Source organism: Vicugna pacos, chromosome 3 (assembly GCF_048564905.1).
Source record: "Vicugna pacos chromosome 3, VicPac4, whole genome shotgun sequence".
NCBI classification, from domain to species: Eukaryota; Metazoa; Chordata; class Mammalia; order Artiodactyla; family Camelidae; genus Vicugna; species Vicugna pacos.
This window is the reverse complement of record NC_132989.1, coordinates 94,807,837-94,833,592: the sequence shown is the minus strand read 5'-3', so window position 1 is coordinate 94,833,592 and position 25,756 is coordinate 94,807,837. Positions and strand designations below refer to the sequence as shown.

At 34.0% G+C, this 25,756-nt stretch overlaps 1 protein-coding gene across 1 annotated transcript in view; it reads left to right on the top strand.

The window, feature by feature from the left end:
• Positions 1-672: 672 nt before the first annotated feature.
• WDR70 (WD repeat domain 70) overlaps positions 673-25,756 on the top strand; it is a 234,542-nt gene continuing 209,458 nt past the window's right edge. The window contains exons 1-5 of the mRNA XM_006207669.4: positions 673-821; positions 918-983; positions 4,054-4,137; positions 10,393-10,513; positions 17,233-17,428. Coding sequence (XP_006207731.1) covers positions 797-821; positions 918-983; positions 4,054-4,137; positions 10,393-10,513; positions 17,233-17,428 — 492 coding nt within the window. The 5' untranslated portion in view covers positions 673-796. The remainder of the gene's footprint in view (positions 822-917; positions 984-4,053; positions 4,138-10,392; positions 10,514-17,232; positions 17,429-25,756) is intronic.

Sequence of the window (25,756 nt, the reverse complement as noted above, 5' to 3'; positions counted from 1 at the left end):
AAGTGACGAACTCATTTCACTCATTTTTGAGGAAATGTCTCCCAAATAAGTACTTGAGTCTGAGTAAGTGTCCTTTGTGAGTATTACTTTCAAGTAAAAATGGTGTTCCATGAAAAAAGCTAACCACTCAATTTCACAAGTGTTTTTTTTTTTTTTGAGACAACTATCATACTCTGATAATGGGTACTTCTTATTTTTGTTACTCAGTGTATTCAAAAAGCATGTATTCAGGGGTCAAGGTTGAATAAAATTAATAATATTATGGCTTTACTGTGGACATTTTATTTTTATTTCTTTTCTTTTTTTCTTGTTTTTTTAATGGAGGTAGAAGGGATTAAACCCAGGACCTGATGCATGCTAAGCACACACAGTGCCACTGAGCTATACCCTCAGCGCTCACGTTCCTTGATTTTTGCCCAAAGGAGTTGAAAAACTTATGTCCATAAAAAACCTGCTAATGGATGTTTATAGTAGCTTAATTCATAATTGCCAAAAATTAGAGGTAACAAAGATGTCCTTACTTAGCGAATGCTCAGTAAAAAGCGTTACAGAAACTCCAGATAACACTTCTCTTTCAAGTGGAGTCAACTGGAAGACCGCCTCTGCGGCGCTTATATTCCTCCAGCCCGCTAGGGCGGCGCAGCTAAGGGGGCCGCTGTCCCTCTGCGGAAGGCGCCGCTCTTGGCTTGGAGGCGACGCTGACGCTCGCAGGCAATACTTCCTGCGCGGTTTCCCGGGAGTCTTCGGCAGGTGTTTGGGCTGCGGCTGTCTCTAGTTCAGTGGCGGGTGGCCGACCATGGAGCGCCCGGCGCCCAGTGAAGGTGGGTTCAGTGAGCGCAGGCTGAGTGGGCCGGGCAGGGCCAGCGGCGATGGGGGCGCCGCACTAACAAGGCCTATTCTCTTTTCTCCTGTTCCAGTGACTGGCTCGGACGCCTCGGTACCGGACCCAAAGCTAGCGGTCACCATGGGCTTCACGGGTTTCGGTGAGTGACTGCCCTAGGCGTGGTCCTGTCTCCTTTTGCAGAGGTTTTACAAGCCGCAGACTGGGAGCGGGGCCCGAGCTGTCACCTGTGTTCTGCACCCTCCGCTGTGCCAAGTCCTGATTACTTTAGCTGTAGTGTGTGTATCTTGCAATTTCTAGACACTCTCTTCCCCGTACTTTTCTAATTCCTGCCTGTTTCTTGGGACCGGCTTAGGTGACGCTTACGGGAAGCTAGTGAGGAGGATTGCTTTGTGACCCACGCAATGGCGGGTGTTGGTTGATGGAGAGAGTAGTTTCTCTGCGTCCGGAGACTCAGAGCTAACCACTCACTGTAGTCTGTAATGAGATGGCCCTTTTGGCAACAGATAGGCCGTTCGTGATATAATAGTTCGTTATAATAGTAAATGTTTTTTTGATTCAAGTTTTTGTACCCCAGAATCTTCAATCTCTTGTTTGTTCGTTTGTATATTCTTTTATTGTGGTACGTCTTGAGTCACATATTTACTATCTTCTAGGTGGTCATGTCCACAAAAGTACTGTATGCTTTTGAAGTATTATGGTACTTATTTTTGTTTCAGTTCTTTTATTCAGTTCTTTAATTATTTTTTTCTGTGTATGCTATTTTATCTTTTTTTAAACATTTTTTATTGAGTTATAGTCATTTTACAATGTTGTGTCAATTTTCAGTGTAGAGCACAATCTTTCAGTTATACATGAACATACATATATTCATTGTCACATTTTTTTCGCTGCGAGCTACTACAAGATCTTGTATATATTTCCCTGTGCTATACAGTATAATCTTGTTTATCTATTCTACCTATGCCTGTAAGTATCTACGAATTTTGAACTCCCAGTCTGTCGGTCTCTTCCCACCCCCTCCCCCTTAGCAACCACAAGTTTGTATTCTATGTCTATGAGTCTGTTTCTGTTTTGTATTTATGTTTTTTTTTTTTTTAGATTATACTTATGAGCGATCTCATACGGTATTTTTCTTTCTCTTTCTGGCTTACTTCACTTAGAATGACATTCTCCAGGGATATCCATGTTGCTGCAAATGGTGTTATGTTGTCGGTTTTTATGGCTGAATAGCATTCCATTGTATAAATAAACCACATCTTTATCTAGTCATCTGTCAGTGGACATTTAGGCTGTTTCCATGTCTTGGCTGTTGTAAATAGTGCTGCTATGAACATTGGGGTGCAGGTGTCATTTTGAAGTAGGGCTCCTTCTGGATATATGCCCAGGAGCAGGATTCCTGGGTCATATGGTAAGTCTGTTCCTAGTCTTTTGAGGAATCTCCATACTATTTTCCAAGGGGCTGCACCAAACTGCATTCCCACCAGCATTGTAGGAGGGTTCCCTTTTCTCCACAGCCTCTCCAGCGTTTGTCATTTGTGGATTTTTGAATGATGGCCATTCTAACTGGTGTGAGGTGATACCTCATTGTAGTTTTGATGTGCATTTCTCTGATAAGTAGTGATATTGAGCATTTTTTCATGCACCTATTGATCATTTGTATTTCTTCCTTGGAGAATTGTTTGTTTAGGTTTTCTGGCCACTTTTGGATTGGGTTGTTTGTTTTTTTCCTTATAAAGTCGTATGGGCTGCTTATATATTCTGGAGATCAAGCCTTTGTCAATTTCATTTGCAAAAATTTTCTCCCATTCCGTAGGTTGTCTTTTTGTTTTGCTTATGGTTTCCTTTGCTGTGCAGAAGCTTGTAAGTTTAATTAGGTCCTGTTTCAGTTCTTTTAAATAGCTTTCTCCCTAATTTCAAAAGTAACACATTATTAACAGCAGGAAAGTCTAAAGAACACAATAAATGAGAAGGAAGAAACTAAAATCATTCATTGTCTCATGATCTAGAAATCAAGAATTAAAAGTTAGTTTGTTTTTCAGTTTTTCCTTTTGTGTATTTACTAAGAAAATTAAGGTCGTATGTATGCACAATTGTATATTATTCTTAATTATACAGAATTTGTTTAATTCTTAATATCTTGAGGCTCTTCCCATATTATAAAACACTCTTCCAAAACATGATTTTGAAGGCTGAATAGTGAACAGAAGTGTCATAATTTGTAATATTTCAAACTTCTCACACATAGTCTCTAATTTTTGTCAATAATACTAAAATGAACATTTTTATAAATAACCCTTTTATCTCCTTTTGTAGGAGGAGCTTTATACAATTTCCATAGGGTATGTTTCTAAAGGAGGGACTACTTTGATAAAAAACATAAATATTAAAAAGTAGCAAAAATTGGGTATATATCTTTTAAAACCTCTTGATACATATTGTCTTAATGCCATTCAAAAAGGTGATTTCAATTTATACCAAAGTCAACTGTGTAAGAAAGCCATTTTTACCATATTCTTGCCAATACAAAATTGGTATTGTTTTAAAAAATGGTAGTAAAAGCAAATACAGCATTGCTTCTAAGCACATTCAGGTTGTCAGAATGTCATTTCCTTGTGGTTTTAGGACTGAGGCCCCTGTTTCCTTACTGGCTGTCAGATGAGAATTTCTTAGCTCTTTTAGATACCTGTGTTACTTGTCCTCTTGCTCCCTTCATCTTCAGATGAACTCCAGTCCTTCTCAAGCTTCAGATCTCTGACTTCTGCCATATCTATTCTTCATCTTTGCTTGTAAGGACTCCTATGATTAGATTGGGCTGACCAGGATAATCTCCCAATTTAAAAGTCCATAACCTCAATTAGATCTGCAAAGTCCCTTTTGCTACATAATGTAATATATTCACAGATTTCATGGGTTAGTGTATGAATATTCTGTTCTGCCTAGCACACTAGTTTTGTAGTTTCAAGGAGTAGGGTTTAGATGAACAGGAGGATGGGAAAGTTAGCTGGTTAATGTTATTTAGTGGTAAGATTATCATTAACAATTCCTTGAGAAGTAAACTCTTCATTGCTATTTTATGGTTGTTTTGTAGCCATGCTATAAGTTAGATAGACTACATAGTTATTGATCAATCAGTAAGTGTTTATTGAATACCTGAAGTTTGGCCAACTTAGTTTAAGAAGATTACAGTCTGCTACTTATTCCTGTTTTAGGAAAAAAAGCTCGCACGTTTGATTTGGAAGCAATGTTTGAACAAACTCGAAGAACAGCGGTGGAAAGAAGTCGGAAAACACTGGGTAAGAAGTTCAGTTGTTTTACTGTATCCAGCTTACGCAAGTGTGTTACCAGTAATTATAAGACTGAAAAAAAATTTTGAATTGTTGAAAGACCACATGTGCTGGTTCCTTTGGAAACAAAGAGTTTTTTTTTTTCTTTTTTAAAACGTGATGATAAACAGGATAAGAAGGTCTGAGTGCTAATATCTTTTAAAAGTGTGAGCTGTGAACAAACAAGGATCCTAAATTATAAGAATCAGAATAGCAGTTTCTTTATTACCTCTTCTCCCCCCTCTTTCTGATTCTCATTTCATTTTTCCTTTCCTGCTTACAGTGGAACCACTATTTGGAAGGCTGGGCAAGAGGTGGCTCTCAGAGCTGTGTACACCACTGACTGTTGACCCAGATAGTATAGAAAATTGAGACATACGGTGAATGTGGCTGCTGTTGTTGAATCCCTGCAGTAATGAGTTGTTTCAGACATTTAATGAAGGCCTTAACTTCCAGACTGTCTGGTTTGATATCTGGTGGTCGACAATTCTAGGTACCACCTCAGGGTCTTCAAAGGAGACTGACTCCTTTACTGCTTTCTTTGGATCTGATTCAGATCATTCTTACACTGGAGAAGGGATAGATGTAACCTGATAGAGTAAAAGGAGCTGGAAACCTAGGAGAGACAGGACTTCTGGGGAAACTCAAGTGAATGTTGTTTCAGTACTTGTCATTGTTGGTTTTAAAATGATAGAAACTGTGTAGCAGTAATATCATATTTAGAAAGTGAGCTTGATGTGAAATGTTTTTGGTCTTTGGAAGAATAACAGTTTGTGTGTGTGTGTGTGTGTGTGTGTGTGTGTGTGTGTATTTTGTGGTGAGAAAGACAGCTGTCTACATATACTATGCATTTTTTTTAAACTTTCATTATGTTGTGAAATTTCACACACATACAAAAGTACAGTAATGGACTCCCGTATACCTGTCACACAGATTTAACTACTGTAACAATTTATGGCCAGTATTATTTCCATTTGCTTCTCTCAGATTATTTTGACATAAATCCTAGACACATCATTTCACCCATAAATATTTTAGTATGTCTTTAAGAGAAAGGGATCCTTGGAAAAATCTTAACCAATATATGGTTAATGCACCTAAAAATATTGAATAATTTAATATCATCAAATGAAATATAAAGTTGTACTGTCTGTGGCATATATATGAATATGTTAAACACTTCCAATTTTTAAATATTTTAATGAATGCTTATACTATTATAGTGTAGATTTCTTGTATTTACCTTCTAGCATATGATACAAAATGCTTTGAACAGAGATTGCCTTATTCACCTAAGTGAGTTTTATAGACCCCAATACTATGCCTTATAAGATGGATTCTCAATATATATTTGTGAAGATTGAGTTGAATTTAGAACTGCAGTACTGCCTTTTAAATAATAAATCCTGCCTCTTTGGAGAATGTTCTAAAATGGCACGATCCATTTTAAAGAGCTTGGGGTATGGAGTTGGAGGCCCCAGGTTTAAAAGTCAGCCCCACATTCCACTAGTTGAGTAATTGGATGGATTTTCAAATTTCAGATCCTTAGTTTCCTGATCTGTTCTTATAGCTATGATAATAAGATTTCCCTTAGACGATTCTTGAAGGGATTGGGCATAGGACTTTTTAAACAGCGATGTACTTACAAATACCACTTTTAATTTCTATTATTTTTCTTAATAAAATATGTATGCATTTGGCATCTAACAGGAATTCCAATAGAGAATTATTATATTTTTAAAATTTTGAAACATTTTCTCAAGGCCATGTTTTCCTATGATATTTGTGAATGAATTAAATATTTTGGACCTTCTTGGTTTATTATTAAATCCTTTGACTTGGACTACTGTTTCTACTCCTGATCTAAGCATAAGAATCCAAAGTTTGACTTTCTTTTCTTAAAAGAAAGTTTAAAAATTCTGATATGGGCATTATTTATCTAATGATTGGTACTAGAGTCTTTTCCTGGGCATTGACATCAGACTTGAGGAAAATAAGAACTTTCACCCGTTTTAATAACATGTTTAATTGTCTTTGTATATGGATATGAAATTTTGGTTCTTAAATGCTCTAATAGAAAGGGTGAATTACTATAAAATTCCAATAAAATACATAAAATATCAGGAAATGATAATGGTACAGATTATTTTTTTTAAAATATTTTCTGTGTTCATGAAAGCTATAAGTAGGTGTAGGACATTTGAAAGACATAGACCCTTTTTTAGAACTCATACTGTAAGGAGACACATGGGGAAGAAAAATTTCTTTTATTAAAAATGCTTATTTGGGGTGAAGCCATGCCTTAGATAGATTGTGAACCTTCTCTGTTACATGTCTGGAAAAAATTACTTGAAAAAATGATTGAGACAGGATTTTAATATGATTTCAATGGATGACTTAATGATCTTGAAAAGAAAAATTGTCCCTTACATTTTAGGAATTAGAAAAGCTTAAGAATTTTTTTTACCTGAAGTAGTCTTTCTACCTAGTTAAATCCTACCTCATCCTTTAAAGCCTCACCTCATGTTTTACCTTTTCTAGGTATTATTTCAGAACTCCTCTGGGCATCATAATTGTTCCCTGCCTTTGTATTTTTGTAATACTTAAAAAATTTACAAATTTACTTTATTATTGTTCATGTCTTGATGATAACCTTGTTCTTCATTTTTATACTTAACTTATGATGCCTCACACAGAGCTTAGTGTGTAATAGTTACATCTGTAAATATTGAATGGAGAATTGTAACTAATGTAGGTAAAGTGTTCTCATCTTATTTTTCATTTCTAGTCTTTTTTGCTTTAAACATTTAAAATTAAATGTAAATTTCCATAAAATTGGTAGTGAATTGTTTTAAATTAGAATAGCAAAACATTTAGCAAAGTTTATGTCCCATAGGTAAAAATATAATACCATGATTAAACAAATAATTCTAGCTTATGCTTCTATTAGTTTTAATTCCTTTACTTTTTATTTTTTGGAGGGAGGGATAATTAGATTTATTCATTTAATTATTTTTTTAATGGAGGTACTGGGGATTGAACCCAGGACCTGGTGCATGCTAAGCATGCGCTGTACCACTTAAACTATAGCTTCCCTGTCCTTTACATTTTATCTTAACTCTCATTTCTTCCTTTAAGTTAAGTGGTTGCTATAATGACTGCAATATAATGATATAATGAAAATGAGCTTTTCAGTTGCTTAATTACATTCATATGATTCTGCGAGGTGTGTGAATTGGCTCAGATGGGACATGGTAGTTTTGGATAGTTTGCTGTTAACCTGGAGAAGAGTTGCATACATATGTGGTGCATTTACAGAAATGCCTGTCCAGAGTTGGTGACTATCTGAAATTAGAGAACAATAAAATGAGATACTTGGAAGAATAAAACAAGGTGTTGGGGAGTAGGTTAATTCACTTTTGTTAAGGGAATATGCAGAGCATTTTACTTGGTCCTACATTTGGTAAAAATGCACAAAAATGATCCCCCTGGTCAGGGAGCTGCAGTTTATTGAATTCTGTTTCATTTTGATTTTTGTCCTCAGTCAACAATGAGGAAAAAATTTTTTTAGTTCAGAATGTGCCCCCCCCCCTTGCTTTAATGAGGCAGCAGGTGACAGCAGGAACCTCTTTGAATAGAAAATCCTTACTAGTGTAAAAAAGAATTAAATTTTAAATTAAAAAGTCAGATGCTTCTCTAGGATGGGGCAAGTAGTTTGGAGTATTTGTCCACTGGGGAGGAACTCCAGTTAGTCAGGTGAGTGGATTATAGTTTCCAGATGATCTGGTGACTTAAGTACTGTACTTCATGGCCCTTTGGAAAGAGAGGTAGGCTCACTGTTTCATAAGGTGGGTGGTACTCACTGGGTAATTTTAGTCTTTAGAGAGTCTGGTCACATCAAGGAAAGGTACAGCTGTGGAGCCTCTGTTCACTGCTTTGGGACTTAATAGCTCTGTTACTTCTCTCCCTTAGATTTCTCAACTGTAAAGTGAGGATAGTAATAGTACCTACCTCAACTATATTGTACAATTGAAATTTGCTAAGATAGTAGACTTAAATGTTTTTACCAAAAAAAGGGGAATAAATATGTGGGATGATGTATGTGTTTATTGACTTCAATGGGGAGAATTCTTTCACAATGTATATTTATATAAAATCATCATGGTGTGCACTATACATATCTTAAAATTTTATTTGTCAATTATACCTTAATAAAGCTGAAGAAAAAAACTTTCCATCTCAGGATTGCTCTGAAGATTAAAGGAGTTAATTTATAGGAAATGCTTAAAACAGTATCTAGTACATAGCGTAATAAGCTCCGTGTGAGTATTAGTTGCTATTATTTTTGTTAAATTAAGGATGATATTAAGATGCTTTTGATTACTGGCAAAGAAGACATAGGAAACCTAATTGAAAATGGCTCAAATAAGAAAAGTTTAGTATCACACCATGACAAGAACTCTGGAATGGGGCTCTTCCATCTTCTGAGTCCTGACGTGAAGGACATGCAGTTTTTTCCTCTTTTTCTTCTTTGCCAGCTTTATAGAGTGTTGGCTTCTAAGCTGACTGTCCCATGACTCAAAATTTTGTCAGCTAAATTTTGTTAAATGCAGTTGACCATACATTTACAGATTGAAAGGAGACTTTTGTGTAACTCTTTTTAGGAGTAAGAAAACCTTTCTCAAATGTACCTCCAGCTGATACCCTTCACCTGTTATTGGCCAATATTAGTGTGGCACATCAGTTCCAGAAACATCCGTTGCAAGAACAGTATGGTTGACTTGGAATCAACTTTACTCTTTCTAGGCAGGAAGGGGCCCAGAATCTCCTGAAGCACAGAGCTGCCTGTTATCTGGACAGAACTGTGATTTTCTTAGCAAGGAAAAAAGGGAGAAATGGCTGTTATGTAGGTGGCTAATAATATGTGCCTTAGTATTGGTTCCTCATTAGGGTCAGAACTGCCCCTAAGACCTGAGCCTGCAGTCCAAGTGTGGCCGCTCCCCCAACCCCAACCCCAACCCCACCCTGGAGAGTATAGAGGGAATGACTGGAGAAGCAGGATGAGGGTAGAAGCCCAGCAAGCTCTTAAATTTGGATGTTATTCTTTTCTTACTGTTTCAACCTCCTCCAGCATCAGAGTGCAGAATTGTTGACTCCTGACCCATGTCAGGCCAGTGGAGAGCCTCCGCAAAAATTAATGAGCTATGCCTTACCCCTTCCTGGACAGTTTTATCTTCCATGTTTGAAATTAAAACTAGTTGTTGACACTTGCTGGCTATCTCCTTTTTCCTCACCCTCTTTATCCTAGCAACAAGACTGAAGAGTTCAACATTCCAATAAATAAGTGCCCTTTGATACTGCTTAATGTTGAGTGTATTATTCTTCATTATTAAATTAAAAAAAAATTTCAGATTATCTCAGGTTATTGAGGATGGTAGCAGTTAAGAAGCAGACTATTCATATAATTTCCTTCCTGGGTGCCCCACAGCCATAGAGTGAGATTATCATAGGAGAAAGACTAAATTCCCTTGGATAAATTTTTTTTGTCTTTCTAAGATAAACAATTCTGAAAACTTAGTGTGAAAATTAATATTTTTTCATGATTTTAGAAGGAAGTCTCTGACCAAAAATACAGTTTGGGAAATTCAGAAAGGAGCAAAGTGCTAAGTTTATGTTTTAAAACATTAAAAATAAAAAGTGAGGTTACCCAAAAGAATAAAAAACAATAGCAGCAACAATAACAAAAAAACTTAACTTTGAATATACTTTACTTGCCACATCTTTTTACATAGTACAGTCATGATTCATATACTATTCACATGCTGATTTTGCTTAGCCTATCTGTTAATATTTTCCCAGATTTGTACATTTTCCATCATTACTTAAAAATTTTTTTTTGTTCTTTATATTGAAAAATTTGTTTATTTTTATTTTTTGATTGTTTATTTTTAGGGAGGTTCTGGGGATTGAACCCAGGACATCGTACATGCTAAACATGTGCTCTATCACGGAGCTGTACTGACCCCCTTCCATCACTATTTTTATTGACTATATATTATGTTGATGTACAGTAAATTCAATTATTTTCTCAGTGTTGGGCATTTAGATGGATAATTTTTGCTGTTACTGATAACACATCTCTTTGTGACTACTTTAATTTTCAGCCTTTTCAATAATGACAAATTTTGAAGTTTAACTGTTGAAAATTTTAAAAAATCTTTTCAGAAGCAAGAGAAAAAGAGGAAGAAATGAACAGAGAGAAAGAATTAAGAAGACAAAGTGAAGATATTGAACCAACATCTTCAGGCTCAAATGTGGCCAGAGATTGCTCTAAATCATCTTCCAGGTGCTTGTCTCTTTTAAAAGGATGCTATTAAACTGTCGTTTTTAGATGTTTGTAATATAATTTAGGCAAAGTTCCTGATTCTAAAGCTTGCATAATTTCTCCCATTTTAGGCAATTGTGTATCCTTAGAACCATGAAAAAGTATTTTGTCACATTGTGAATCAGTTGACTTTTTCTAACATATTCTAGATGTAGTGTTAAAATTTATGCCTTTTGACTGTGTAAAGTTGGAAAGATGTTGACAAGTTTGTAATTATTTTAATCTTCGTTTTGTCATTTATGTCTTTTCTCCTTTTTCCCCAAATTCTGTATTCATGGTAACCTTTTTTACTAGAATCCTTTATGGAAATAGGTAATAAAGAATGTAAGTAGAGGAACATTATAAAGTTTACTGAGTTATAGGAAACAGCAGCCATTAAAATTCTTTAAAGTGAAATTTAATACAATGTAACTTAATTACTAAGAACTTTAACATAAATAGGTATATAGATATCAAATCTAGGTGGAATAATGCAAGTATTCTAAGGGTAAGAGGATAGCTCAGTGGTAGAGCACATGCTTAGTGTGCAAGATATCCCAGGGGATATCTCTTAAAAATATGAATAAATAAACCTAATTACCACCCCCCCCCAAATTCTAATGTTGTTTAGGTATGTTTTAAATTGTCAAAGTGGTTCCATAAACTATTCATGGCAGATTTTACCATGGGATTGATATTTTTTCTGTTCATGATAGAAAAACATAAAATATCTAAATACACAAAATATCATTTATACTGTGTAATTTCATTTTTTGCTTATCTATTCTCTGGTGCATTCTTTGGTATCTCAGGCTAGGCTGTTGAGCAGAGTATCAGTCCATAATGGTGTTGGTCTTTTCTGTAGCTTCTTTTTTAGGAAGGGGAATATGTACTAGTTTGATTCTCCTTTTTATAACAACAGAACCCTAACATCTGTTAGGCTCTGAAGCATGTGAGTATCTGCATATATTAGTAAAGAGCAAGGTTCAACAAACTTTTCCTATCAAAGACAGATAGTAAATATTTTAGGCATTGGGATCCATATAGTCTTTTTTTCAGCTACTCAACTCTGCCATAGACAATACATCAACAAATGAGCTTGTCTGTGTTCAGTCCTTCCTTACAAAATAAACAGCGGGCCAGAATTTGCCAACCCGTGCTATAGAGTGTCCTTCCTTTATATGCTAGTCAAAAAATTTAGCTTAACGTTGTCTATGGTTTAATATCAGTTATCAGTCTCACAATATGGGTTTCAATATGATAGGGAAAAAAAAAAACCCTCTTTCCTAAGAGGAACATTTAATATCTACCTTTAGTTTCTTACTTTTGGGATGACTTAAGGTATCAAAAGACTACTGTTGTGTTTTTGGAAATTTATCTTACTGCTAAGATTTTAACAAACAAATGATTCCATTAATTGAAAATTATAAAAATTTCAGTAGTTCTGTTGATTTCGTATTTTGTTGCAATACTAACTTGAAAGCCCAAAGATAAAGAACATGCACTATTGGTATTGAGAATAAATTTTATTGATATAACAAAACCCAGCATTACTTTTGTTATTAGTGATTAAAATTACAGAACTATTGTTGAGATTATAATTGCAGGTCTTCCTTGACTTATGATGGGTTTATGTCTAGATAAATCTATCAAAAATTGAAAACACTGTAAGTTGAAAATGCATTTAATATACCTAACCTACCGAACATCAAAGCTTAGGCTAGTCTACCTTAAGATGCTCAGAGCACTTATATTAGCCTACATTTGGACAAAGTCATAGAACAAAAAGCCTATTTTATGATAATATTTTGACTATCTCATATAATTTATTAAATACTATACGAAAGTGAAAAACAGAATGGTTGTAAGTATGTTGATTGTTTACCCCGATGAATGCACGCCAGTTAGGAGTTGCAGCTGCCACTACCCAGCATCACTGCCCAGAGAGTATCATTCTGCTAATTGCTAGCCCTGGAAAAGATCAAAATTTAAAATTCAGTGTATGATTTCTGCTGAATGCATGTTGCTTTCACACCATTATAGAGCTGAAAAATCGTTAAGTCTAAATTTTAAGGGGGACCATCGATATAAAATATAATGAAATAAATAATCATCAAGAAAAATATAATAATACAAGTTTATTCCAGTATTTTGTTGATCAAAGAATGGAAGTTTACTTACTGCTGTTTGAGAAGGCCTTGAATGAATATTCCATGGTAGATGAATAGTCCTGTCAAAAGCTTAACTGAGACTGTTAACATCAGCTGTATTTCTTGTAGATTTTGCTTTTATCATAGGAGTCTTTAAGCTATTTCTGCTTAGGCATTGAATCATGTTACTATGAAATAACTTCACTGTGCCTAAATTAAATTTGAAGTCTGTTTTTAAAAATAGCTCTTTTAAGAACATCTTTATTGACTACAAGATGTAATCCGAGGTATTTTCTACTATATTAGTATGCATCCAATAAATTATTTCTTGAATTTAGCATCAGGACAAAACATTCCTTTCTTCTCTAAGTACTTTTTCTTATTAGACACTTGAAACATCGTTGCCCTTTTTGCCATGGCTCTTAGAAATCTCAGTGCTCAATTTAGTGTTCTTTTGTGTTGTCTCATCCCAGAACTCCAGTTCAGGGAACAGTCTTTGTGCTGGGAACACGGTTTTGTTTAGGGAATTATTGGAACCATCTGGCTCCAACTGAATATTTAGTTAATTGTCTTAAATGTATTGCAACTTTTACTTCCACTATTCAAAACACTAGTAAATCAGTGCCTCCAACACTTTTCACATTATAAGGAAACACGTGGAAATGTCCAGAAATCAAGTAACTTTGACAAGGCCACTGAAGTCAATGACTGAATTGGTAGTGGACTCAAACAAAACATTGCTGACCTTTTTGCCTAGGAATTATTTTTGAGAAAAAATTAGTTCACCCATGGGCCAGGTAGTGTTCTGTTCTATATACTAAGAAATAAAGACAGTTAAAACAGGGTTTATATTCGTAAGGACGTAACAGGCTAGGAATTCTTCATAGCTTTGATTAGATGACTTCTTTTACTCCCATTTAAATGTTTAATTTTACATTAGGTAGTGAAACTGGGTGGTTATCTATTGGACAGAATAAAAAGGATAAAGATAGTAATTTTGTTCTAAGCTTATTTATTCTTTTTAAAGACCTTCAGTTCTAACTAGAGATCAGCAAGTAAACACTATCAGATTTTAGTTTTCCCAGAGATGTAAAGCAAGTGGTAACTTCTTTTGTGATTACCACAAGTACTATGCATTGGCACTACGGGAAGCAGTCTTTACTGATCCTGAGAATGGACATGGTGATCTGTAATTAAAGGTAATTATCTTTTGAAGTTTTATAAAACTTCAAAACAGTACACATTTTTAATAAAAAATAAGAAAATACTCATTAGTTAAAGACTTTTAAAGGCCCTTTTGCCAGTGACTTTCAGAATGTTTAAGACAGCTTAAAAAGAATTCTCTCTTATTATTAGGAAAAAAGTATATAGGCAGAGAGAAATGTTAAATTAAATGACTTTTCCTCAGTGAGGTATCTTAAAGTTTGTTAATTTTTACATAATTTTAATTGCATTGGGGCTATGTATTTTTTTCTTGTGATTTTTGGTATATCTTTCTTTTTGAATAAATTTGATTATTTCTCTGCTTATTTGGATTTTGACCTCATGTTTTATATGTATATTGATAATTTTTTTTAGATTTGATATTTCTTTCTCGTTATCATGCTTTTAAAAAAAATCTTAGTTATATCACATTTCATCATACATTTTCCCATGTGTTTGATCATGTTTTAATGTATTTAAGATATATTTCTTAAGCAGCTTTCCTTACAAATCAGATTATTATGCTGTTTTCTTTTTTTTCTAGATTTAGTAAAAATTACTTGAAAGATTTAAATGAGATTATTATTATGAAGCATTTAAGTCTTTCAGAAAGATAAGTATATGCAGCAGACAACTTAAGGAGTACACTTTTACATTAGGAGTGAACACTTCTGAGAACTGTCTTCAGTTGCATCCGTCTCCCTTCTTGTCTCCTTTCCCTCAACCTTCTAAATTTAAATTTTTTCACAAATCTCTTTATAATTTTAGTGTATCTCTGTTATTTATTTAGCAATAAATAATATTGTTTTGTATATTTTAAAATCTTTCTCTACGTATGTCTATTATAGCTCTTAGCATGCTATAAACTATCAGGTACTATTTCTGGAATGTGTTCTTTTATATGATTGTGGACAGCATAAGGTCAGGGACATTTTTCCCCTTAATTAAACAAAGAATTTTTGTTATAAAGTATGTCATACATATAAAAATTTAGATATCCTGCATTTAAAGTAAAAAGAACGATGAAACAAATACCCAGCGTGCGAGACACAGAGCTTTACCAATGGCTTTAAAATCTTCTACCTACTCATATTTCTTTCTTTCTTCCTTTTTTTTTTTTTAATTGAGGTGTAGTTGTTTTACAGTGTTGTGTTAATTTCTGGTGTACAGCAAAGTAATACAGTTACACACACATATACATTCCTTTTCATATTCTTTTTCATTATAGGCTATTACAAGATATTGGATATAGTTCCCTGTGCTATACAGTAGGACCTTGTTGTTTATCTGCTTTATATATAGTAGTTAGTATCGACAAATCCTGAACTCCCAGTTTTATCCCTCCACCTCCCCACTTATCCCCACTAGTAACCATAAGTTTGTTTTCTATGTCTGTGAGTCAGTTTCTGTTTTGTAAATAAGTTCATTTGTGTCATTTTTTTAGATTCCACATGTCGATGATATTATATGTTATTTTTCTTTCTCTTTCTGGCTTACTTCACTTAGTATGAGAAGCTCAGGTCCACCCATGTTAATGCTGCCAATGACATTATTTTATTCTATTTTATGGCTGAAAAGAATATATATATTTTAGTATATTCCATTGTATATGTATATACCATAACTTCTTTATTCAGTCATCTGTTAATGGACATTTAGGTTGTTTCCATGTCTTGGCTGGTGTATATAGTGCTGCTATGAACATTGGGATGCATATATCTTTTCAAATTAGAGTTTCTCTGGATATATGCCCAGGAGTAGGATTGCTGGATCATAGGATAAATCTATTTTTAGTTTCTTAAGGTATCTCTATACTTTTTCCATAATGGCTGTACCAAACTACATTCCTACCAACAGTATATATACCCCTTTCTCCACACTTCCTTCAGCATTTGTCATTTGTGGACTTTTTAGTGATAGCCTTTCTGACTGGTGTGAGATGATACCTCATTGTAGTTTTGATTTACATTTCCCTGATAATTAGCCATATTGAGCACTTTTTCATGTGCCCATTACCCATTTGTATGTCTTCATTGGAGAAGTGTTTGTTTAGGTCTTCTGCCCATTTCTGGGTTGGGTTGTTTGTCTTTTTGTTACTAAGTCATAGAAGCTGTTTGTATATTTTGAAAATTAAGTCCTTGTCAGTCTCATTGTTTGCAGATACTTTCTTCCATTCCGTAGGTTGTCTTTGTTTTCTTTCCTTTGCTATGCAAAAGCTTATTAGTTTAATTAGGTCCCTTTTGTTTATTTTTGCTTTTATTTCTATTTTCTGGGTAGACTGCCTTGGGAGAACATTGTTAAGATTTATGTCAGACAATATTTTGCCTGTGTTTTCTTCTAGGAGGTTTGTAGTCAACTCACCTTTCTCTGGCTCCTCTACAAGGGAAACCTCTGTGTTTATCCTTCCTTCCTCTTTTTAATAATTTTATTATAATGAATGTATTCCTAAATAATATATTATTTTGTGTGATTCCTTATTTTATATAGATGTCATTAATGCTGTGATGAATGTATTTTTTTCAATTTTCCTTTTTTATTTAACAAGAGGTTTTTGAGGTTCTCTCAAGTGAATCTATAGTTCATTCATTTTCAGTGCATGTTAGTTTTCCACTTAGAAATATACTGCAGTTTATCCATTGTCTAGTCACTTCAGGTAGCTGTTTTCTATACTGTTACAAAATAAGCTTTTAGAGACCTCACTATAGCTATCCCCTGTTTTATGCTTTAGAGTATATACCTAGTAATGGACTTGCCAGGTCTTTAAGTAAGTACACATTCATCTTAGATTTGGCTCAATTATTTTCTAAGAGTTCCAATTTACTTTCCACCAGCAGAGTATAATTGATCCAGTTGCTCCACATCCTTGTCAGTGCTTGTTAGACATTTTTATTTTTACCAATCTTATTGCTGTGTGGTGATATACTTAATGTTCATTTGCATTTTGCTGGTTATTAGTATGGTTGTACATTATTTCAAAGGTTCATTGGTCATGTATTTTCTTTTCTGTAGATAAAATAAGAACTATGTCTCTCGCAAGGTTTTCTGTTGGGTTGCTTGTGTTCTCCTCTTAATTGGTGGTTTATTACTTAAAAATCTTTTCAGTGGTTATTAAAAGTAAATTTCAAATTTTAATATATTCTAATAAAATTAGAAAACTTTTTCTTTTGTGTTTTTTGCTTTGTGTTTTGTTTAAGAAATGAGTCTTTACTCTGAGGTCAGAAAGATAAAAACATTTGAAAAACTCAGTTGTTAAATGGAGAGTCAGGATTTCCTGAGAAATCAGTACTATCTCCAGAGTATGTTCTTTGTTTTGGCAAAGACTATGAATTTCTGTTTCTGTATTTTCAGGGATACGAGCAGCAGTGAAAGTGAAGAGAGTTCTAATTCTTCTGATGATGAGTTAATTGGCCCCCCTTTACCCCTTAAAATGGTGGAAGAACCGGTTAATCGGATGGAGGAAGATATCCTTGGTCCTTTACCTCCACCTCTTGGTGAAGAAGTGGAAGAAGATGATGATGATGATGGTGATTCAGAAGAGGAAGAAGTAAGTATTTCAGTGGTAATTTAAGAATTCAGTAGAGTGGTATCTTTTAGAGTAGTGTAGAGATAATTTCTTTGCTAGACATTTATTCATGAATGAGAGCAAATTTTAAAAAAATCTGAGTTTACTACTGACAGCCCTTGTTGAAAGAACTCTAAAGGATATACTTCAGGAGTAAGGAAATAGAACTCAAAATAATAAATGGACAGCAGGTAGCAATGTGTTGAAAAGTTAATAAACATTTTGTTAATTAATGTTGGTGGATAAGTTTGGGGGGATTTAAAGACAAAGTAGATCTAAAATTACTGTGAATAATCATGTGGAACTTGGGAGAGTGGAATCAGTTTATCATTTTGAAGCTATATTATTTGGGAAGAAGCTAGAGATGTTAGTTAACTTTAGATTAGCTTAAGTCAAGTTGCAAGTTACAATTTTAAGAGTAGGTGCCCAAAGAATAGAAATAAATTGTGTGTGGGGAGGGTAAAAAAAAAAAAGAAGAAAGAAAGAAATTGTGTGACCTCCAAAATAGTAAAAGGAAAAAATATAAAGAAAAGCATTGATGTCCTTTATATTTTTGAATCATGGAGTGGGTCATTTTTTAATACCACCTTTCTCTGTGTGACAAATTATTTTCAGTGATAATTATGAACTGAAACAAATAGTAATATTCAGAAGAGAAATTGACAGCCTTTGCAAATCTGTCAGTGATTTCATCTAAATGGGCATTCTTTGTGTATTTGTGTTTAATATACAATATATCAAATTTGTCATTCTGTGTTTATTAAAAAAAGTTTTTCATGCATACATGTATGTGTGTATGTAAAATTAGGAAAAGAGGACCATAAGGATAAATTTGGCAGTTTCATTTAAAGTATAGTTTTATAATAGACTCCTGAACCTGCAATGTTGACCATATCTTTTTTCCTTTGATATCAGTTCTACTAGCTTTTAAATATCTCCGTTTTTGAAATATTTTTTACTAAAATCTCTTTCTCCAGAAAATTCATCATTTTCTAATATATTTGGTAAAAGCTTGAAAAGCTTTTTTTCTGTAAAAATCAGAGAAAATGGCTAAACAGTGCAAATGTTGTCTTAAATGATCCATTGCTTTAGAGTGTTTTTGATGAAGACACTTGAGTGTTCAAACATTGCCTTTTTGTATTCTGCTGACCTAGTCTGGAGTCTTGTTTTTTCTGGCATAGAAAGAATAGCAGAATGAAAGATAGTCATTTTGTTTCTTTGACTTTTATAATCATTATTTATTTTGAATGTACTGTTTAAGTGCAAGAATGTGTAGTACAACAGGGATTAGAGGTATGAAACTACCCTTGAAGGAAGCTTGAATGATTCTGAACCATTAAAAATGTTATCTGAAAATGTATGTAGGTGAGTATATGTATGAATGTATGTGATGCTGATGGTATAACTGGGAGCTTGCCAAACTAACTTCATGTAGAATGCAATGTTTATTAAAAGATAAGTAATAAAATATGCTAATTTGAAGCTTACATATATATTGTCAAAATGCAGCACTGATCATAGCAAAAAACAACAAAACAAATTTCTGAACTGACATTTTTAGAATTGCCAGCACATGGTGATAAGAAAAAGTAGTCTCTTCTTTAGTTGATTTTATTATTGTCTTAAAATTCTGTACAGAAAATGTACCCCCTCATTGCCTATACTACTTCCACTGAAATGCTCTTGACATGCCATTGAAGAAAGCCCAGTCATTTCAATAAAAGGCAGGAAAAGAGAAAAAGAAGCAGAGGAAAATCTTGGTGAATAGAGAACATGAAATAAGATGGTAGGCATGAATACAAATACAGCTAACCCTTGAATAATGCAGGGATTAGGGACACCAGCGCTCTGAGCAGTCAAAAATCTGAGTATACAAGCATGATGAAGAATGAAATAATGCCATTTGCAGCAACATGGATGGACCTAGAGATTATTGTACTAAGTGAAGTAAGACAGAAAGACAAGTATCATATGATATCACTTAAATGTGGAATCTAAAAAAAAAATGATACAGGTGAACTTTACAAAACAGAAACAGAGATATAAAAAACAAACTAATGGTAAAAGAGAAAGTGGGGGAATGGATAAATTAGGAGTTTATAGCACAGGAAACTATATTTAATATCTTGTAATAAACTATAATGGAAAAGAATCTGAAAAAGGATATATATATGTATATAACTGAATCTAGAACACCAGAAACTAACACAACATTGTAAATCAACTACACTTCAATTAAAAAAAAAAATCTGAGTGTAACTTATAGTCAGACCTCCATTTACACAGTTCCTCCATTTCCAAGGTTCCACATCCTCAGATTCAACCAACTGTGGATCATATAGTACTGGAGTATTTATTATAAAAAAAATCTGTGTATAAGTGGACCCATGCAGTTCAAACCCATGTTGTTCCAAGGTCAGCTGTATGTCAGTATTCATAATAGATGTAAATGGACTAAACTTTCCATTTAAAAGATAAAAATTCTCAGATTGAATTAAAAAAATTCAGGCATATTCTGTTTATAAATGATGCACCTAAAATGTAATGATGTAGAAAGGTTGGAAAGAAAGGGATAGAAGAGAATATAGCAGGAAAATGCTAATCAAAAGATAACTGATTAGCATTATAAAATTAATGTAAAGACAAAATAATCTAAGTTATAATCCTAATTAGCAAAATGAGGGTTATTCCCAACAGTAAAAGAAACAATTTGTTCTCTGGGAAAATTTGGTGTTCCTTAACCTCTTGCATTTTAACACAATATAATCAAAGCAGAAATTGACAGAATTATAAGGGGAAATGGACAAATCTACAATCATAATGGAGAATTGTTCAGAAACAATTCAGAAATTAAAGATAACAATTAGTAAAAGTATAGGATTTAGCAATACAAATACACAAGTTTTATCTATTGAACATATGTAGAACCGTTATCTAACATTTTCTTTTTAAGCACACATGGAAAATCAGGAGCAACAACAACCACACATCTAGGCCACAGTGTGCTGTGGACAAGAAAAAGATGTGTTTAGCTATTTTGGGTAGTTCATAGAGTAGGTAATATTTAGGTTGAACTATGATATGTGAGAATGAGTTTTATTATGTTTGTTTGTTATGAATGTGTGCTCCCCTCCCCCAATTCATATATTGAAGACCTAACCTTCATTGTGACTTGTATTTGGAAATGAGCCTCTTTGGAAGTAATCAAGGTTAAGTTAGGTCATAGGGTGGCCCTGATCCAAATAGAAATAGTGTCCCTTTAAGAAGAGACACCAGAGAGCTAGGTCTGTACATAAAAGCAAGAAGATGGCTATTTACAAACCAGGAAGAAAGTCTTCAACAGAAACCAGATTTGCTGGGCACCTTGATCATGGACTTCTAGCCTCCAGAACTGTGAGAAAATAAATTTGTGATCTTTAAGCCACCCAGTCTGTGGTATTTTGTTAAGGTAGCCTGAGCTGACTTGTACTGCTTACATTTCTGCTAAGTCTCTTCTACTGCTTCGTATTTCCTTAAATTTCTCCAACCGTAAGCATTCTTGAGGATATGTCCTTATCTACCTTTTCATTTCATATTTGGCCAGGGTGGAGTTTCTTACATCTTCCTATACTCATGACTCCTATTTGCTCAGAGCAACTGGAGGCATTGCCTCCTCTCATTTGAACTTCAGATGCAGGTTTCTAACCACTCGTGAATCATGTCCATATTTAAGCTCCAACAGTGTTCTAAATTCAACGTTTAAGGTCAAACTCAGGCTTTTGCTTTCTCCCCCTTAAACGTTTGCTGTAGTCATTTGGGTTGTCTCTTTGCCTCTGGGATCTTCGGTCCCTTTTCCTGCTGCTGCAGGATTAAACTATTTGTAACACAAGTCACATTGCAAGTAATAGTACTCATTCCCTAGATGAGGGAAAATAAACCACCACAGCAAGCATGACTCCTGGGGATTCGTGAATACAATTTGATTTTTTTGTTGCTCAGGAATTTGCAAATCACTGTGGCTTTTTAGAGAGACATTCTGCTTAGTAGGAAAGCAGCCAAGTTTACATACTTGGGTGGCTAAGTATTTCAGCAAGTATTATTGAAATTAATGGAAAAATATTTTTAAAAATATTTTTAACCCAGTTATTTTTTTTTTAAATTGACATGTAGTCAGTTTACAATGTGTCAATTTCTGGGGTACAGCATAATGTTTCAGTCATACATATATACACATATATTCCTTTTCATAGTCTTTTTCATTATAGGTTTCTGCAAGATATTGAATATACTTGCCTGTGCTATACATACAAATGGCCAATAGGCCCATGAAAAAATATTCAATATCACTAATTATCAGAGAAATGCAAATCAAAACTACAATGAGGTATCACCTCACACCAGTCAGAATGGCCATCATTCAAAAGTCCACAAACAATAAATGCTGGAAAGAGTGTGGAGAAAAGGGAACTATCCTACACTGTTTGTGGGAATGTAGTTTGGTGCAGCCACTATGGAAAGCAGTATGGAGATTCCTTAAAAAACTAAAAATAGACTTACCAGTGATTTTTTTTTTAGTAGACTTTATTCTTTTAGAGCAGTTTCAGGTTCACAACAGAATTGAGCAGAACTTACCAGTGATTCTTGATCTGAATGTAAGAATCATCTTTGGTACAGCTGAAAATATATATACTCTTAGGTTCTGTAATCAGGAGATCAATTCAATAGGACTAGGGTGAACCTGCCTCAACTCCTGCAACCTGTGTTGTAAGAAAAGGTTCCCTAGGTTATTCTGGTGCACCTCTTCCCAAACCACTTGTGCCTGCTTACTTAAAGAGTCACAGTTGGGGTCATAGGTTATCTAAGTTAGGTTATGATCTGTATCATGCCTCACGGATACTTAAGAACATGGGATCCTACAAAATAATGTTTCCGAAAAAGAAGGATTAGGGAATTGCTCCTCTGTTTCTCTGTGCTAATGAAGCCACTGTGAGGTTTTCACATAAAATTTATGTAGGAATATTCTTTCTCCCAAATGGCTTAGATGTAATATTTATTTTGATTTTTATTTTGTAAAAAATATTTTTCATGTTATGTGAAGGTTGATATCTCTAGAAACATTAGTGTTTAATTATTTCTGAAGATAAGATAGGAGGGATGGTAAGTTCCTGGCCTTTGGAATCTCACCCATTTTTATGTCTTTTTAGGCCTATCTTGAATTATATCTATTAAATCATAACTGTCATATTTTGTGAAGGGCTGTGATAGGTAGATATTCTAGGAATTGAGGCAGTAGCTCTCACAGTTTATTTTTTTATTATTGAAACCGTATTACTAAATATCAGGAGCCTTAAAAATGTTCATTTCATTTAAACTCAGTAATATCACTTCTGGGATTCTATCCTGAGGAAGTTTGGGACAAGCTTTATGCACAAACATGTTTATCACTACTGCATATAATAGTGGTTTTCAGAATATGTTCCATGGAATACTCCTGGAGGGTGGTTGTGGTGGGATTGGGTCCCGCACCGATATTCAACAAGGCCAGCTCTGTTGTGTTAGGCTTGCTCAGAGCTTTCTCTTGGCAGATTCTATGTCTAAAGAAGTTTGAAAATAACTGGCATATATAAAATATTAGAATAATTTGAAATATTGTAAATACAAAATAATGGAGGAAGGACCAGTAAATTGTTGTGTAGTCATATAAAAATATGTAGTCATCTGCCATATTTAATAAGAGTTTTCGGTAGCAATAGGAAAGGATAAAAAACTGTATAGGCAGTATGATTTTGGAATTTTAAGTGAAACATACGTGTGGAAAAAAGTCCTCACATTACTTGCTTCTGGGTTGTGGGAGTGAGGTTAATGTTTGTTTCTGCGCTATACTTTTCTGTTCTTTTCCAGTTTCCACATTGATCATTAACTGTGCCTGTCATTGGAAACAAATAATGGGATTACAAGCAGCAGTCCTTTATTATAAGGCAATTATGATCTTAATTCAAAAATCTGGAACAGATATAGAAAAAAACCCAAACAGAACAAGATTGAATATGAATATAAAATAAATGTTAAGTACTAGTGCATAAACTTTTGTTTTTTATGATTTACTTTGTTCCAAGAAGGATTTAATGAAGTGAAATGCTCTAAGAAGGCAAAAATTAGAAAGAATGAATGAAAAAGGTAAAACAAAGGTACATAAATAAAGTTAATATAAAACACAAGAAGCAGTTCTAAATATTTGCTATAGGTAGGCCACAAAACCTAGTCACCATTACTGATTCCTATCTTTCCTTCTTACCCCACATCTAATCTCTAATTCATTATCAACTCTCATCAGCTCTATCTCCAAAGATACCAGATCTCTCCATTTCTGTTTCCATTGCTGTCACCTTAGGCTAATCTGATACTACTTCAACATTAGTAGCCGCTTAAGTCATCGCCCAGCTTCCACTATTGACTGGACTACTATGATTGTATTCCAGGCAATAAAAAGAGACAAGATACAGACATAGGGAGGCCATAGTAGAGAGCAGTGATTAAGGAAATGGACTTTGAAATCAGGCGGAGCTCTTTCACTTTCAAGCTGTGTGAGTTTCACTCAACTTGTGTGGATGATCGAATAAGTGAATGAATATGTGTGGAACCCTTATAACGACGCCTGGGATTTATCATTGCAATCATCTGTTTTAATATATAACAAAAAGGGAGTTTATAAAATTTATGATTCCTAATAAAAAACATTTAAGAATGAAACTCAGAGGAAAGTTTAATGTCATATTAAATAATTCATTCATGCTTCATATCACCAGTCAGTGTTAGGCTAAACATATCTAAGCAGCATTAGAGTATTCCCTTTAAAACCAGGAATGAAAAATGGTAACTGTCACATTATTATATTATTCTAGACATTTTTGCTAATTAAACAAACTGAAATAATCAAGACTAAAAAGAAAGAAGTGAGAATATTGTATTTTTTGTGACTCTAAAACAAAAAGGGACTAATCAAAACAGACTAATATTAAAAAAGCAACAGATTAATGAGTCCAGTTTAAAGGGTTAAAATTGAAGAAGAGATACCCATTTCACAACAGGAACAACAAAAAATTAGGAGTAATCTTAGTGAGAGATCCATTTGAATATAAATAACTCTATAAAGCTTTTCAGTACAAAAAAGAATTTGAATAAGAATCGCTAAATGACCAGTAAACCTTTCTCAAAAATTTTCCCACGGAGATTTTTTTCCCAACCTTATTTGCTCCCTTATCTCACTATTAAGTGGTAGAGTTACTATTCAAATCTGGGTTGTCTGTGCTTTTAACATTACTGTGCTTCCTCCCCTATTTGGAAGCCAGTGGCCTTGAGCTCTGAGCCTGTTTTAAGTGGTGAACCTACATTATCAGTTAGTACATTATTGATTTGGCTGCCGGTGACAGAAAATGGAAAATAACAGTGGCTTAAACAAGACAGAAGTCTTTTTTTCCCCCTCTTTTACATAGATGAAATCAAGAGTTAAAAGGACCATCACTAGTTTCAGGTTCAGGATATCACAGAACTAGGCTGTCTTTTTGTCCTGCTATCCTCAATGTGTCAGCTTCATCTTGGACACTCTAGCCGTATTTTTTAGCTGTATTATTTTTGCAGTTTTGTCAGCAGGAAGGCAGAATGGATAGACAGCTACTCATTTTGAACTTCGTATCTTTCTATTATGTGAGAAATATAATATTCACTTTAGGAATCCAGGGTTCTAGCTAAAACTTAATGCTTCCACTACAAAGGATGGATGATGCGGAGAGCCAGCTAGGAACTATGTAGTGTGCATGAGTTTATATTCAGTTCTTGATGCTTTCACTGGTAGTAATGGAGTAGTCCTTTAATATTATATGACATACATACGTATATTCTATAATTTGATTTCATTTTGTATATTGTGAACATATTAGCTGCCTTTCTCCAAAGTAGCAAAAGAAAGTTTATGGATACTAACGCAATCTTTAAACTCTTAGGATTTGGTTACTATATTAGCATGCATGATTTCCTTTGAATTCCTGTCTGTTTCATCTTGCTATTTAGTTATTCTAAATAAGTTATTAATTAGCTTTAGTTATTCTTCCAAAATGAGGTGTAATCTTTTTGGCTCATTTTGTTAAAGAAAGATTCCATAAAAGTAGTCTTGGCTAAGATTTTAGTCAATTTCAGCCATATATGTCAAGGTCATTTATATAGAGGATCACTGAAACATTCATAAAGGAAATGAAGTCATAGGCATGGATTTCTTTTGTTTTAATTTGATAAAAGGATTCCAGTAAGAAATCTTAACAAAGAAAGTACATTTTA